The sequence below is a fragment of the Phragmites australis genome, chromosome 13 (assembly GCF_958298935.1).
Source record: "Phragmites australis chromosome 13, lpPhrAust1.1, whole genome shotgun sequence".
Taxonomy (NCBI): domain Eukaryota; kingdom Viridiplantae; phylum Streptophyta; class Magnoliopsida; order Poales; family Poaceae; genus Phragmites; species Phragmites australis.
The window spans coordinates 29,187,838-29,203,410 of NC_084933.1; the positions used below are offsets into that span (position 1 = coordinate 29,187,838).

At 43.0% G+C, this 15,573-nt stretch overlaps 2 protein-coding genes and 1 non-coding gene across 4 annotated transcripts; 2 read left to right on the forward strand and 1 right to left on the reverse strand.

The window, feature by feature from the left end:
* The first annotated feature begins 1,461 nt into the window (after positions 1-1,461).
* On the forward strand, positions 1,462-5,928 carry LOC133889097 (beta-ketoacyl-[acyl-carrier-protein] synthase III, chloroplastic-like). Its single transcript, XM_062329558.1, has 8 exons — positions 1,462-1,956; positions 2,972-3,120; positions 3,672-3,808; positions 4,448-4,550; positions 4,623-4,741; positions 4,918-4,982; positions 5,069-5,285; positions 5,355-5,928. The coding sequence occupies exons 1-8, from the start codon at positions 1,772-1,774 to the stop codon at positions 5,574-5,576; spliced, it is 1,197 nt and encodes a 398-aa protein (XP_062185542.1). The 5' UTR covers positions 1,462-1,771; the 3' UTR covers positions 5,577-5,928.
* Positions 5,929-6,684: 756 nt separating this feature from the next.
* TRNAE-UUC (transfer RNA glutamic acid (anticodon UUC)) lies at positions 6,685-6,758 on the reverse strand. Its single transcript has one exon. It is a non-coding gene; the product is annotated as a tRNA-Glu (tRNA).
* A 943-nt stretch (positions 6,759-7,701) lies between these two features.
* On the forward strand, positions 7,702-14,838 carry LOC133887627 (probable cyclic nucleotide-gated ion channel 5). 2 transcript variants are annotated; one of them, XM_062327575.1, is made up of 9 exons: positions 7,702-7,943; positions 8,439-8,643; positions 9,442-9,539; positions 10,086-10,659; positions 11,399-11,611; positions 12,208-12,497; positions 13,487-13,598; positions 13,677-13,913; positions 14,002-14,838. In XM_062327575.1, the coding sequence occupies exons 2-9, from the start codon at positions 8,626-8,628 to the stop codon at positions 14,674-14,676; spliced, it is 2,217 nt and encodes a 738-aa protein (XP_062183559.1). In that variant the 5' UTR covers positions 7,702-7,943; positions 8,439-8,625; the 3' UTR covers positions 14,677-14,838. The 2 variants fall into 2 exon arrangements, with proteins under 2 accessions (XP_062183559.1, XP_062183561.1); XM_062327577.1 differs by lacking the exon at positions 8,439-8,643 and having other exon boundaries at positions 7,702-7,945.
* Positions 14,839-15,573: the final 735 nt, after the last annotated feature.

Here is a 15,573-nt window from a genome sequence, read left to right on the forward strand (position 1 = left end):
CGTGACACTATCGTGGTAACTCCGGTGCTATAGGGCCATGTGCGAGTGGGTTGTTCCAGATATGAGAAATGTTATCTTGGGGACTAAGAGGATGGATCCGGGTATGTGGGTAAAGGAGTATCCCTTGCAGGTTGTAAAATAAATTCGAATTGTCGCGCTATCAGTCATGAGCATACTTTTGTCCATCCGTATTGTTTGTAGAGTCACGATTATAGGTTGGTGTGGCTGAGGTGGTTCTGTTCAATTATGCTAATACGGTTCCAATTACTTATATGTTCATGATGTTGGTTACATAATAGAATGATACTTTTAGTATAGTATAGTTGCTCACATGTTTATGTCAAACTGCTTTCGTATGAATCTACTTAATCATATGTCTGTTTTCTTGCTAATATCTAAATGTATAATCCTTAGAGTTGTGTTATCTATAAGTACTCATTATGAATTAAGTCTTGCAAGTACTTTAGTACTCAAGCTTCTCTTTCAGGTGCTACTAGCGTAGAGGAGTTGATCTTTGACTACTTCACGCTCGCCGATGTGGGTGGCAGGTATGAGTAGGTAACTACTCGGAGATCGTGCTTTTGTGATGGAGCTGAAGGGCATATAGCTCAATCCTACTAGGGGCTGAGGGCGGAGACCGACAGTTTGAGGTGACATTAGGGGCGACAACTAGGGGCCATAATCGATTAGTCAAACCCTAGCTCGCCTATTTGGGAGGAGATGAGAGCGAGCTGAGAGATTGATGGGAGGGGGTGCGATCTAGGGGGCTACGGGTGGAATTGGTTTTGTATGATAGCATTTACGGGTAAATACCACTGAACTAGAGGTGTATGTAGTGAAGGGGTTGGTTGGATTCAAGGGGAAGCATGATTTTGGCCGATTCGTTCACCAGTGTAAAATGGTGAATTGATTCTCTGCAATATGAGTGGGGAGCCGGTGGAGAACCACCCGTTTAGTAGCAATTCGATGGTTTCATCCGAGAATTGGTTAGGACAATCTTTGCCAAGGGCCCCTAATTACTTCATAGATACTTAAAAAATTCCTTTTTAGTTTGTCCTACTACAGAACAAAACCACATACATTTTAACGAAGAAAATCCTTCCAGCTAGCACTGCATTGATCCATCAAACTACTAGCGAAATCCATTTGAAATTGCATTCATTTAGGACCATCAAATCATGCACCTGATTTCATGCGGAGGTGACTTTGCTTTGCCGTGAGCCATTAGATCCTAAATAGACAGATGTGATTTAATGCCGTGAGCCATTAGATCTAAATAGATAGATGAAATTTAATGCTACGTACCAATAAACAATAAATTTAACATAATATTTTATAAATAGTATCCATTCTACTGTTTTCAACCGTAGGATACTGTAGCACATCTGACCTCACTAATGAAGCGAGAGGATCCGGATCCCAAAACAGGTGCTTTGCAAGCATAACAGTGGCACGCCCGTAGAGGGCAAACAAAGCTCGGGTCGTTCCGGGGCAAAGCTATCAGCCACATCGCCCTCCCCTTAAAAAAAAACCTCCCTCGCCTCGGGGGCGGAGCTTTCGAAGCTCGCCCACTACCTCCAACCCTCGCAACCATCTCCGCCGCCCACTGTTCCCACCGCCGCCGCCTCTATATCTCCCCCATCGCATGCCCTGCTCGCTGTCACTGCCCCCTCCTCCCCCTCCCGTCCACAAGTGACCCCCTTCAGCTGCCGCATCTCTCCCTCGCGCCGTCGCCGCCGCCGCCGCCACGAGATCTCCGGCTGCCCGCGCCATGGTCGCCGCCTCCGGCATCGCGCCGCCGCGGGCGGCTGCTCCCTGCCCGCGCACGCGCGGTGGCTTCCGGTCCGGATTCCTCCGACTCGCGCCGCCGTTGCCGCCGCCGCAGCTCCGGTGCTGCGCCTCAACTGTCGACGATGGCGTCGTATCCGCAGCGGCCTCCAAGCCCCGCCTCCTCAGGTAACGCCAGTGCCCCTACCCATGTATGTACCTCATACGCGCAATGATTGGGCGGTGAGAGATTTTTACGCGGAATATGGGATCTTCTAGACTGCTCTCGTACAGATGGTGGGATTTCTGGGTCGTTCCTGCACGGATGTTGCTCCATTACGGTGGTTTTTGTGCGAAAGGAGGAATTATTTTGCTTGTTTTATGGGAATGGTGGGATCGTCAGGTGACACGTATTTGATTTCGCCGGTTTTGTGGGAGGGTTGGCTCGCATCGCAAAAGGAAGCTCCGGGACTTGCTTTTCTGTACGAGGAGTTTATATATGCCTTTTGCGATCGAAATCCAGTAGTTCCTTTGTTATGTGCAGGAAATACTGTCCGCGCGTACTGTTCACGCGTGTGAACTGGCACAAGATCAGATTGGCTAGAGATAAGATTAGTTAGATTGGTTTGTTAGTTTGAATCAGATTCAGTTAGAGATAACATTGGATTTGAATTAAGACTTTGTAGGCAGCTATATATACATGGCTAGCACGGTGATTAAGGAATCAATCAAGCAAGGGAAATCAATCTAGTTCGCTGACTTTTCTCAAGTCTCCCCAATCGATAGTCTAATCCCTCCCCTAGCAGCCGATGCTACCCGGCTATCCTCCCGGCGGTGTTTATCATAACATCCATATAGTCAGAATGCCATAACTGTTCGGCTGGTTCCATGCTTTGATGCTCCGATGATGTGCTGCAGTGTAGATGCCTCAAGTTGATAGTGTTACCGTGTCTCACCACTCACTGGAATAGGACACCCTGATGTATAGAGTAAAGTAGATAGTAGGCCATGGTTTCTCTGATCGTTGACCGAGATCTACATCTACTCAACTTGCTCATTAATGTGACGTTGAATGTTGCCATTTTTGTAGTTGCCACTGTATGGTAATGCTTGTGCTGGCCCAACTGTATTGCTAAGATATATTCATTTATCAGCACATTTTGTTAATGAGCTGACATACTCTTAACATGCATGAGAATTGCAGAGTGGTTGGTATGGGTTCAAAGCTCGTTGGATGTGGATCGGCCACCCCAACACTTAGCATTTCAAATGATGACCTTTCAAAAATAGTTGAAACGTCTGATGAATGGATCGCAGCGCGAACTGGGATTCGGAATAGGAGAGTTCTTTCAGGTAATTTTGATTTTCATACTCTTTTTTCAGTCTTTCACTTACGTAGCCTGACTTGAGGCAGTTGTGTACCCTAAGACTACATGTATATGGCCAATATTTGTTGGTATTTCCCATGTTGATGATGTAAGCAACTGTTAATGACATCACATGTGATGGTTGACATAGTTTTAGGTCATAAATCATAATGATTTTGATTCTGTTGACAATTTTGAGAGAAGAACAAGTGTTTAATTACAAACACTCTTTTCCATTTAGGTAACTGTCACTAAGTCACTAATCTGTTAGGTTTATAATGAAACCTTCAAATCAATATTTGATCTAATTTGACGATGTCTACGGGATAAACCTCAACAGAAATTCATTGATATTTCATATTTGTTTGAAATTTGTGTGCAGCATTACTAGTTTAATATAGATGTGAGTAACAACACTTAAAGCTGGTGTCTGTGCATGGGTATGCTGGCAATCAGATTTTATTTTCACAGTTTTAGGTGCAACAGCTGTTTAGTTTTGCTTCGTTTCCTCATGTCTGTACTTTTCAAATGTGACAGGAGATGAAACATTGCGGGGGCTCTCAATACAGGCAGCACAAAGGGCTCTTGAGATGGCTCAAGTAAAAGCTGATGATGTTGACCTTGTTCTCCTTTGTACATCTACTCCAGATGATCTGTTTGGAGGTGCTGCTCAGGTAGTGTGTGACATATATTTAAGCATTATAACAGTTTTCACTACTATATATGGCCTTTTGGATTATGTTTCCTAAGAAGATCAAAGCTCCCTACACACACACACACACACACACACACACACATAGTTTGACTAGAGCACCGTTTAGGGCCTAGTCTACGCGGTCGGCCAGGCTTAGGCGGCCATTCAGGTGAACGCTACTAAGCCTTCGCTTAATCTTTTGAAACTAAAAGTAAATATTTTGCTCATTGTTAAACATGAAATAATGTCACACACTTCTTTTATCTAGTGCCTGTCTGCATTATGAGAGCTAGTGCTTGCTTCTACTTCCAGTGGGCGCCAATTCTCGTTCGAGAGTCAGTATTATTTTACACATTTACTGTATATACCATAAGCTGGCCTGGGTACAAGGGAACAAGTTTCCTGTTAAATCTGTTGAAGGAGTTTGTTATTGGCTTATCTACACTTAATTTTCTTATTTATGTGTGTTCTGTCCAGTACTATTTGCATGTTAAACCAGCACTAAAATGTTAGTTACAGCCGCAAATGCATATTAGCCAGGCTACTCTATTTTGGTGCTTCTTTCATTTTCAGTTTGTGGTAACATATATTAAAAATCATCTGTGTAAAATGCAAACAGGTGCTAACCGAAGTGGGGTGCACAAATGCATTTGGATTTGATATTACAGCTGCTTGCAGTGGGTTCATAGTTGGCTTAATCACAGCTACTCGTTTTATCAAAGGTAACTCAGCTATTAAATACTTGTGTGAGCTTGTTATTGGCACATCATTTTACTAGTATGCTGCTGTTGTAGGTGGAGGTCTTCGGAATGTCCTGGTAGTTGGTGCAGATGCTCTTTCGAAATTCGTGGATTGGACAGACCGGGGTACATGCATCCTTTTTGGTGATGCTGCTGGTGCTGTGTTGGTTCAGGTGCCCCCTTTCTCAGTTAACTAGTAAATGTTCCATGACTAAATTCGATTGAATTCTTTTGGATGGACCTTTGCTGAGTAAGACACAGGAGAAGTTGGTTGGGTGGTGTGGCACTATAAATTACAGAACCTTTCTGCAAATTCTTTTGTCCAACTTCTTAATTTAGAATTTTGCAGGCTTGCAGTGCAGATGAAGATGGCTTGCTAGGTTTTTGCGTTCAAAGTGATGGCAACGGACAAAAGTGTGACTTACTTCTGAACTGTTGTGAATACTGAAATTCAATATTATATATATGTTGGCTTACTTGCTTTCTCTTTATGTATATAGGTACCTAAATGCTGCAACATTAAACGATGAGTCAATCTTGGCCAATACCAACGGGGGTCCTGGATTCCCACCAAAAAAGGCAACCTACTCTTGCATTCAAATGAATGGAAAGGAAGTTTTCCGCTTTGCTGTGCGCTGCGTGCCACAGTCCATTGAGAAGGCACTAGAAGAAGCTGGTTTACCTGCCTCCAGTATCGATTGGCTATTGCTGCATCAAGTGAGTATACTAATTAAGAAAATACTTGACCTGAAGCATTGCTGATCCAATTCATCCTCTGCATTACAGGCTAATCAGCGGATTATTGATGCTGCTGCCAGTCGGTTAGATATTCCATCTGATAAAGTTATTTCAAACCTTGCTAATTACGGCAACACAAGTGCCGCATCCATTCCGTTAGCATTGGATGAGGCTGTTCGCAGCGGCAAGGTGAAGACAGGTGATATTATCGCGGCATCAGGTTTTGGAGCCGGACTTACATGGGGTTCAGCTATTGTCAAATGGGGCTAATCATTCCACGAGAACCATGGCAGCACATCAGAAAGATGGCTTTTCAAAGACTCTGCATGGCCTTGGGGTCCTATATTTAATGGTTCATTTACCCATTTCTTTGTGCAACATTTTTCTTTTGCATCTGTCATCTTTCTTGCACATGAAAAATCAGTGGCACTTTGCCTTTCATCTATTCCTTTGGCTCATTACACAGCTCAGTTTTCCACGTGGTTAGCAGAAAGTTTGTAATGTAGTTATAATCAGTGGTTTGAGTGGTGAATGGAAATGTTTGCGTCGAGATTACAATGGTGTCATTAAAGAGATTACATTGTAAAGTTAATGGGCCTTCTTAACAAGATTTTGTCTGAAATTTTTATTGAACTGTGGTCTATATTTTGGCCTCAAGCAATAAGCATGTACAAGGACCGATGGACATATGCTGTAGGCCAATGCTGAACACAGTGCTTACTGTACTTTGTTTTGCCTTTGTTGTGCTCCCTACGGTAAAAAATAAGCCACTATTTGGGTTGTGCGTTGTTGAACTTTTAGATTTCAGCTATCCATATCTCTGAATAATCTGATTGGCATACAGCGAGGATAATGCGTACTTTCATCCTGAACAATTCTTTGATAGTATTGTAAGTTATTAGGTTTTTATAAACGTATTTAGCAGCCAAAGTTCCACGGGAGACCTTGTCAAACGTATTCAGTTCGGCAGACATCTTTAGTTCATAGACCCCCCTTAACAGAATGCTCACTTGTTTTTTTAGAGGAAGTTGTAAATTTGATTGGTACTGTATTTGTTCATAGGCTATTAAAGAACTCATTCTCCCCCTTACCCTTCTGATTTCAGAAGCAGTACTGGAATAATAATAGAGTGGACTCCATCAGAAATTTCTTTGATGGTTTTTGTGAGTGCCCCCCATAATCGGTTTAGTGAATTGATTTTATTATGACCAGCATTTGAATCCAATAATTCTCTTGTTAACTTTATACTGGGTAGTAGCTAGTAATTGCAAAAAAAAAAAAAAAACTGGGCTGGGTGAAAGCCAGGTATCCTAAGTTAACTTTATACAAAGGAACACAAAGTTTGAAAACATGAAACGACGGACGAAGAAAAAAGATGTTCCATTGCCGGGATTTGAACCCGGGTCGCCTGGGTGAAAGCCAGGTATCCTAACCGGGCTGGACGACAATGGATTTGTGACTCAGGTTAACTTTAAACATATAAATACATTACATTATAACAACTACAGCTTGACGCTTTCAGTATGTACCGTACCCGAACACTCCTCCACTTCCTCTCTGAAGGTGCCAAGATGTGATGCATCAGCAAATTTTTCCAGGAATTATTCCTGATATCACAAATAGTCTTCCTTTAATCATTACAATAAACGAAACTTGCACTCAACTAACCTGAACCCGACTGGCCCCCGGGGGGGGGGGAGGGGGTACACGTTGAACCCGAGCTTCGGATCAAACACCAGAACGTACTCGTTCTTGTCGGACGAGTGCGCCGGCTGCCGCGCGTAGCCCGCCGGGAGTGGCGCCATGGGCTCGGCCGGCACGCCGTGGTTGACGGCGCGGAAGAACCCGTGCGTTCGGCACGCCTTGCGCACGGCCTCGGTGGCCCGGGACATGAAAGGAAGGTGCCAGGTGCACGACGGGGAGAGCGCCTCTGGCCGCCACATCGCCGCCGGTGTCTCTCTGTGGTCGTTGCGGAAGAGTGTCGACGTTGCCTGTAAATACATGCAAACGACACGATTGCGACGTGAGATTTCTTTCTTATTTGTTTTGTACAAAAGTTTGTAAAAATATTTCTTTTTTTTCCAGGATGAGCTTGTAGCACTGCTTTTTTTTTTTTGAGGGGGGGGGGGGGAGGAGTGCTTGTATAGTTGTATTTTTCTTTTTGACTGGAGGAGAGGAGTGCAGAGCGCTTGTAACACTTGGGCCTGAAAAATTGAATATGAGTGGGTGGATTGAGCCTTCACATGGAAAAGTAGTGAGACATTTCTTGGTCAGCCCAACTTCAGCATGCGCGGCCCATGGATCCCGAAACAGCACGGGCCCAGAGCCGCGACGCGCGCCATCTCGGGCCAGCAGCCAAAGCGGGCGTGGTGAAAGGTCAATTTGCGCTGCACCTTTTGTCCGCCCGTCGAGATTCGCAAGCCGAGAGCGGTCGGAGCAACCGAAGGAGGGGAGAGGCCTCGTTGACTGTCTCTCGCAGTCTCGCCTCGTTCGCCTTCCTCCCCGTCCCGTGCTTTCCCCGTCTCGCTCGCTCGCGGCCCCAACCTCTACTCCCCGCGACGCTCCGCTCGCGAGCTTGGCGGCGCCAACGCTCTCCCAGAAGCTCGAATCCGTCCACCGCGGCGCCCGTCCTCCCAGGTAAACCACGCAAAACCGTCTCGCTTTCTCAAAAGGCTTCCGATCCATTTTATCGCGTGGAGTTCGTCACGAAAACCGTCCGTTCGATTGTGTGAGCTGTGATCCGTGCCTTCTCCCTATGCGAGTAGATCTGAATCGGCCTGCGAGGAAGACGACCCCGGCAGTTCGGCTGCTACCGCTGTTGCTAGTTTGAGGCGGAAACGGCGGAGTAGCCGTGTATCGTCTACTGGCGTGGCACCCTAATTGAGGAAGTTGAACAGTGACGAGCCCCCCTGCACTGCTCGTGCTGAGCTTATCCTTAGCTTTACTATCTCTTGCTTATAGCTTGCTGCTCTAGATTTATATTTTTAGGGTGTTATGCGTGAATGGCCGTGTTTCCTAAACTAGTTGCTAGTATGATTCATACTTGCCATTTCTGTATGCCTATGCTTTGTCTGTGTTGTGCTTTACTGCTTTTGGCAGTATTGATTCTGTGTTGTTGGTCAATGGGATCAGGGCGTTTCTGGCGTGCTGTGGCGGGTGGCTTCGCGTGGAAATGAATGTAGATTCCTGGAAGAGTGGTTTGATTGGCAGTTTGGCACTCCTTGTAGCTGTAGAGGATGACCTGTTCCCTGTGCCATTAGCTCTGCACCTCATTTGAGATAACGATATGCTGCTTTACTGATACGACCTTTCAAAATTTATGCAGTCCCTATATCATGTAGGTTTTGAATTTATGGCCTTGGGTGTGTATATCTAATTCTGATATAATGTGTTAGGACGGAAAGACACCATGTGTTGCTCTATTTTCATTTTATCTTGCATTAATCTGATGAACCTTGTTTGAGAACATCGACATGTGTATGATGCAAATATAATCCTACATCTATGAGTTTTGGGTGGCAATATTTCGCTATTGGTGGTGTAGGGAGTAGAATCTCTTTTGGTCAGATATTTATATTTAGGAGCTTACATTTGTTCTAAGCACGTTGGTGCTTCAGGTGTTCTCAATCTTTTCCCGATGACCTGTGGCAGATGAAGGCAGATCTGACCTGTTAATATAAAAATCTGCTCATAAGTTGGAAATATCCTGCTTGTGTACTGCCTGGTTCACTAATCTATGGACTAGCATTATTTAGAGAATCTATGCCATGCATTCTGTCTTCCAGTGATCCTTTAAACTGCCATAGGATGTCTATCATATAATCCTGAATCGTCTGCTCTTAACTCAAAAGCTAGATATAAGCATAAGAATGCCACTATTATGTCTTCTGAAAGGGATTTTTCAACATATTACTTGCAAATGTAGAATCAAACTATCAAAGAATTTCTATGTCAAGAAAATGTTATATCTACCATTTGCACCGTAATCAGCTTCCAAGATAATTGTTTCCACTTCACCCTCCAGTGTGGTGGAGTTACTGTCTCAATTCCTTTGAGGAGTGCTTTGTAGAGTTCTGTGTTTGTAATCCCTTTTTGCCTAATTGTCACAAGTAATTGTTTTATTTATCGTATTTAGGTATTTTGCTGCATTTTTGCCGTTCCAACTAGCACAAGAATGTTTGACTCTGCTCAGAAGGCTCAATACATGGGTGGGCACAGAGAGAAGTTTATGAGGTTGGTTTTTTTATCTTAAGGACACCTCTAGAATACTTGCACATCTGTTCGAAAGCTCACTAGACTTGTCACACGTTTCATGTAGTATTGTTCTTTTTCTTGTGTATAATGAAATCCTATTTCTGAAACAGCTAATATTTCCGTAAAGTTCATATCTGCTGCAGCATTCATAAGTTGTTCTTCCTATGTTCCCTCTTTATTTTGTAGGAAAACATGTAAGAATGAAAGTAAGTATTCTTTAACTTCAACAAGGACAAGATTGTTCACTCTGTTAGTTTTGTGGTACCCCAGAAATCTGGTGTTTATCATAGCAGTTTTTTTTAGTTTGGACAGGTCTTTACCTCTTTAGATGGTAATAATTTTGGCTTGACCTGTAAGAGTTGCCTCATGTTGACTGTTTAGGAGTGACATAGTAAAGAAAGAAAATAATATCATGTTTCTTCCAAATCGATTACAGACCTGAGACTTAAGTGTTTGTATACGATCTCTTTGTTCAACCGCCTGAGCATTTTGATTTTTGAAATGTATCTCCGTAATTTTTTATAGGCTGGAGGAGTCAAGCCCTAGGTCATCTGTACCTTCTGAGGTGGGAGGCGGGAGTATCATGAGGTTCAGCATGCCTGGGTTTGGTTATGGTTCGTTTAATGCGCTAAGATCTTTCGTGTCAGGGGTCAGAAAGGGTTCTGGAAGACTGAAATCACTTAGGCAATCACTTACATCTGGTGCTCCTAAGACAGCTTTTGCGGAAGATCTTAAAGCATATAAGAAGAATATATTTGATCCCCAAGACAAACTTCTTCTGCGAATGAATAGGGTTTTCTTTGTGTCTTGTATTCTTGCTGTTGCAGTGGATCCTCTGTTCTTTTTCCTACCCATCATCAACAATTCAAACTGCATTGGTATAGATAAAAAATTGGCAGTGACAGCAACAATAGTACGTACGGTTATTGATCTTATCTACCTTATACGCATGATTCTTCAATTCCGTACTGCTTATGTTGCTCCATCTTCTCGAGTGTTTGGAACTGGTGAGCTTGTGATTGATCCGGTGCTAATTGCTATGCGGTACTTTAAAAGTTACTTTGTAATGGACTTCTTCGCATTGCTACCACTTCCACAGGTACAGCCCTTCATTCTTTGTGTCAAACAATGTGCTATTGATTGTTCTACTGTACGCGGATGTTTATTAGAGCCCTTGCATATGTAATATCTGGTTCATTTTAGTCACGCAGAAATAATTGTTGGTAGTTACAGATGTTCAACAACCAAGACTCTGGATTACAAACCTCTTAGGTTTCTCGTGATGCTGTCATGGTTCAAGTCCTGTTGACATAATTTAATCCCTGCTATTATGGTAATTCTGGAGATAGGCTGGACTACAAGCTGCTAAAATATGCATGGAAATCCTAGTAAACCCTGTCATTATAATTGAAACGATTCCTATCTTCTCAGAAACCCTAATCCCCATGATCCAATCACCCAAACACGGACACCAAATGCATATTTCACTAGCATCGAAGATATTAAGTTGCGATCTCTTTCAATTGCATATTTCACCAGAATCCAATGTATTAAATTGTGCTCCTTTGATCTTGTCCCTCTTCAACAAAGAATGTTACATTTCTACGCGTCTTTATCTGAAATATAATCTTCTTCCTTATTTACAAGCAGTGCAACTGTTTTTGTCCTTTAGAACCTTTTGTGCAACAGATGCTTATTATTTCACTACCTTGCCTCCCTTCACATTTTTTGCTTGATCAAGCATTGGCTACTTTCATAAATCCATTCATATTCTGAAGCTTCCTTGGTTTTAAGCATTTCCCCTGTTTACCTTGAACTATCTTGTTGGTGGTTGACAGATTGTTGTTTGGAGATATCTCCACAGTTCAGATGGCTCAGATGTCCTGAGTACAAAAAATGCACTGGTTTGGGTTGTCTTGATTCAGTATATTCCTAGGTTGCTACGGATATTCCCTGTTATCAAAGATTTGAAAAGGACAGCTGGTGTTTTTATTGAAACTGCTTGGGCTGGTGCTGCTTATTACCTTTTATGGTTTATGTTGGCTGGTCATGTAAGTGCTTCACTATGCTATGTATTGTCAAGTTTTATTTCCATCATATTTTACTGATTGGAAGTCAGCAGTGGGTAACACCGTAACAGGGTTGATCTCTGGCTACATTATTAGTGAGATCTTACCTGAAATTCTTTTACATTCTAAATAACTGATATTTTTATCTTTGCTAAAAAATGTGTTTCATACTCCAGTAGAAACTGTTTAAACTCTTCTGCCGTCATTACAGTTTTTAGAGATAAATGAAATCATTGTATACATCATCAGATCTAATTGATTTTTAAATTATTGTTAAAATATTTTTCTTTGTTGAGTTTTTATGCTATCCTTTCTAGATTCTTTTCTCCTGTCATTGTTGCTAGCTTCATGTAAGTGAAAAATCACTGTCAACATTATGCGTTGAGTTTCTCTCATATGTTTCTGCCGGCAATCATGTTTCCCATGACTCATGCTGTACATTTCATATATGCTATCTCTTGCAGAAAAAAAAACAATCATTTTTAGCATTGTTCATTTAGACAGTCTCTCGGAATTTCTGTAGGCGTTCATATTTCCCGTGATTTGTGCTGTAGCTTTATATATACTATTTTCTGCAGAATGTCGGTACTTTGTGGTACTTTTTAACCATAGAACGTGAAGATGACTGCTGGCATTCATACTGTGATCTCAAGGATGGATGTGATAGTGGCTACTTGTATTGTAGTGATAACCTTGGTGGTAACTATAGCAATTGGCTTAATAGGACCCAAGTATTCAACCTGTGCAATGGTAGTGTTACTTTCAACTTTGGCATCTATCAGCAAGCTCTGGTTTCTGGAATACTTGGTCCAGGAAATTTTGTCTCTAAAATCTGTTATTGCTTCTGGTGGGGATTGCAAAATTTGAGGTACTCCCTAGTCACTGTCGATCGAGTGATTTCTCATGTTGCGGAGTTTAAATGTGTTTGAACAATTCTGAAGCTCAACAATGTCCAGGAAATGAGCATAGTTCAGTACAAATTACAAATTCGTTTTTGGTCAGAAGTGAAGTAAATTCAATTGTTCACCCTTTTCTTGAAGAAAGAAAAGAAAATCTATGCAGCTAATGCACCTATGTTTTATGCAACATTCATTGTCTGCATGATGGTCTAAGACAAAACTGGAGTAATATGTCGGAAGGAATAAATAATCTCAAAGCCCTGTGAAGGAGGCTTCTAGCATTCCTAACTTACCTGTATTTGATGTGCACTATATTGGATGAAGTCGCACACACAGAACCAGTGTAGACTATTTTGTAGTTTCAAAGTGCATAACGGTGATGTTGCTTCTATTTAGGAAGATAGTAAGAACCACATGGGTTGGAGCCAAATTGCTGATGAAATGTGTATATATACTATCCAATGTGTGAGTTATAGAATCGGTAACTGAGTAAAATCTTGTTTCCAAACTAAAATCTGTCCAAAATGAGATGTGCATATATGTTTTTTAACATTATGTTTTTTGAGCTAAATTTCTTAATGAATGTGAATAAATGTGATTATATTATTTTGATAAATGTACAGCAATTCAAGTTGTCCTTTCTTCTATCAATAGACTTATCCTGGGCAGGTTAACAGAACCAAAGTAACCGGCTGGTTCCATGGTTGTTATATGTTGTCTATGTCTAACAGAATGGCAGTATAAACGCTTATGCAAGATGAAGTGAACCAAAGAAGAATGGACAAACGGGGAAAGAACCAGGAACTAAAATCAGTTTGCAACTCTCCTGCTTAGGTTTAGGACTGTGAATTGGGATTTTGTGCTTGGTTGTTGAATATGCAGTGTAGTCGACATCTTTCTGTGTACTACTTTTTGGTGCATTATGCTTGCTATATTAATTTCCATTTCCATTTGACAGTACCCTTGGTCAAGGGCTTGTAACAAGCACATACCCTGGAGAGGTGCTATTCTCTATTGCAATATGTGTCGTTGGACTAATTCTTTTTGCTCTCCTGATTGGTAACATGCAGGTAAGAGTGATTTTTTTTTTTTACTTTCGTTCTTTTCAACCATATTTCTTTGCTTGGTACTGAGTAGAAGTTTTACAGAGCTACCTACAATCAGTCGCTATACGCCTTGAAGAGATGAGAGTTAAGAAACGTGATGCTGAACAGTGGATGCATCATCGTTCACTGCCACCGGAAATCAAACAACGAGTAAGGCGGTATGAACGATATAGGTGGTTGGAGACCAGAGGAGTAGATGAAGAAAGTTTGGTTCAAACCCTTCCAAAAGATCTTAGGAGGGATATCAAACGGCACCTCTGTTTGGGTTTAGTGAAAAGGGTCAGTTATGGCTGTTCAAGTTATCTTTTCTGCCTTCTTCAATGATTTCCACTTACTTCTGTTGTCGTTTTGTTTTCGCTGCTGATAGGTACCATTGTTTGAGAATATGGATGAAAGGTTGTTGGATGCAATATGCGAGCGATTAAGACCTGCACTCTACACTGAAAATGAATACATTTTGAGAGAAGGTGATCCAGTAGATGAGATGCATTTTATTCTGCATGGTTGTTTGGAGAGTGTGACAACCGATGGTGGGCGAAGTGGATTCTTTAACAAGGTCCAGCTGAAGGAAGGCGATTTCTGTGGCGATGAGTTGCTCACTTGGGCATTGGATCCCAAGTCGGCAGCTAATTTCCCAGCTTCCACTAGGGCTGTCAAGGCACTCACTGAGGTCGAGGCATTTGCTTTATGTGCGGAGGAGCTGAAATTTGTGGCCAGTCAGTTCAGGAGGCTGCACAGCAGGCAAGTTCAGCACACGTTCCGATTCTATTCCCAGCAATGGAGGACTTGGGCAGCCTGCTTCATTCAAGCGGCGTGGCGCCGCTACTGCAAGAGGAAGATGGCAGAGCAGCGTCGCAGGGAAGAAGAGGCAGCAAGCCGGCAAAGTAGCAGCCACCCTAGCCTTGGGGCGACTATCTACGCATCTCGTTTCGCGGCTAACGCCATGCGAGGGGTTCACAGACTAAGAAGCAAGGCCATCCCCGCTATTGTGAGGCTGCCAAAGCCTCCAGAACCAGATTTTGGTGTCGACGATGCCGACTAACGAAGCAATCACACTGAACTCGCTTGTACTTGTACTTTACAGTGTATGTAGATTGTGTACAAATTTCGAAGACAGACGCCGAAAGATCGTGGTTGTTATCTGTAAAAGCCCTGTGACCACACAGACCATAACGGAAGATCCTGCTAAATTAGAATTTTTTTTTAGTCTTTTTTAAATTAATATTTTAATAATAGCCTGCCGGGACTTATATTTTCAGGAACTGGCCCCTTTTGTCGCGCCAAAGGTTTTGGCGTGACTCACCACGCCGTCACGCCAAAGAGCCTGGCGTGACTCCCGTGCCACGTCGGCGGGCGGTCCGGCCCGTGCCACGTGGTCGTGCCGACGTGGCAGCCAGAGTCGCGCCAGAGGGCGTGGCGCGATTGGAGTCACGTCAGGCTCATTGACGCGACAGAGGTCCATACAGGCGCGCGGCTGTGTCCCCCTCTGTCACGCCAAGGGTGTTGGCGCGACTCCAGTCACGTCGACCCCTTTGGCGTGACAGAGGGCTATACAGACCTGGCGCCGGCCCCTTCTCCCGCACGCAGCACAGTTTCTTCCTCAACCGGTCGCGAGCAGGAGAAGGTTCCAACGTCGGCTCCCCCTCCCTCACCCCATTCTCCACGGATTTGAGCCTGTTTTGAAGGAGATTTGAAGGAAAAGAAAGCTACGAAGGTATCTCTTTCAATCTCCTCAATTTTTTCCCGTTAAATCGGTGTGCATTGCTAGGTTTTGGAATTTTAGAGTTTATAGTTTGATTCGATTGATCTACGAAATTTCAACGTTTCGGTTTAGATCGGTGGTCATGAATCGTGCTATGTATGTGTAGCAACGCATATGTATCGTGTAGATTTTGTTGCATGCAATCGGTTGAGCGTAGGAAATTGAAATTCGTATGCT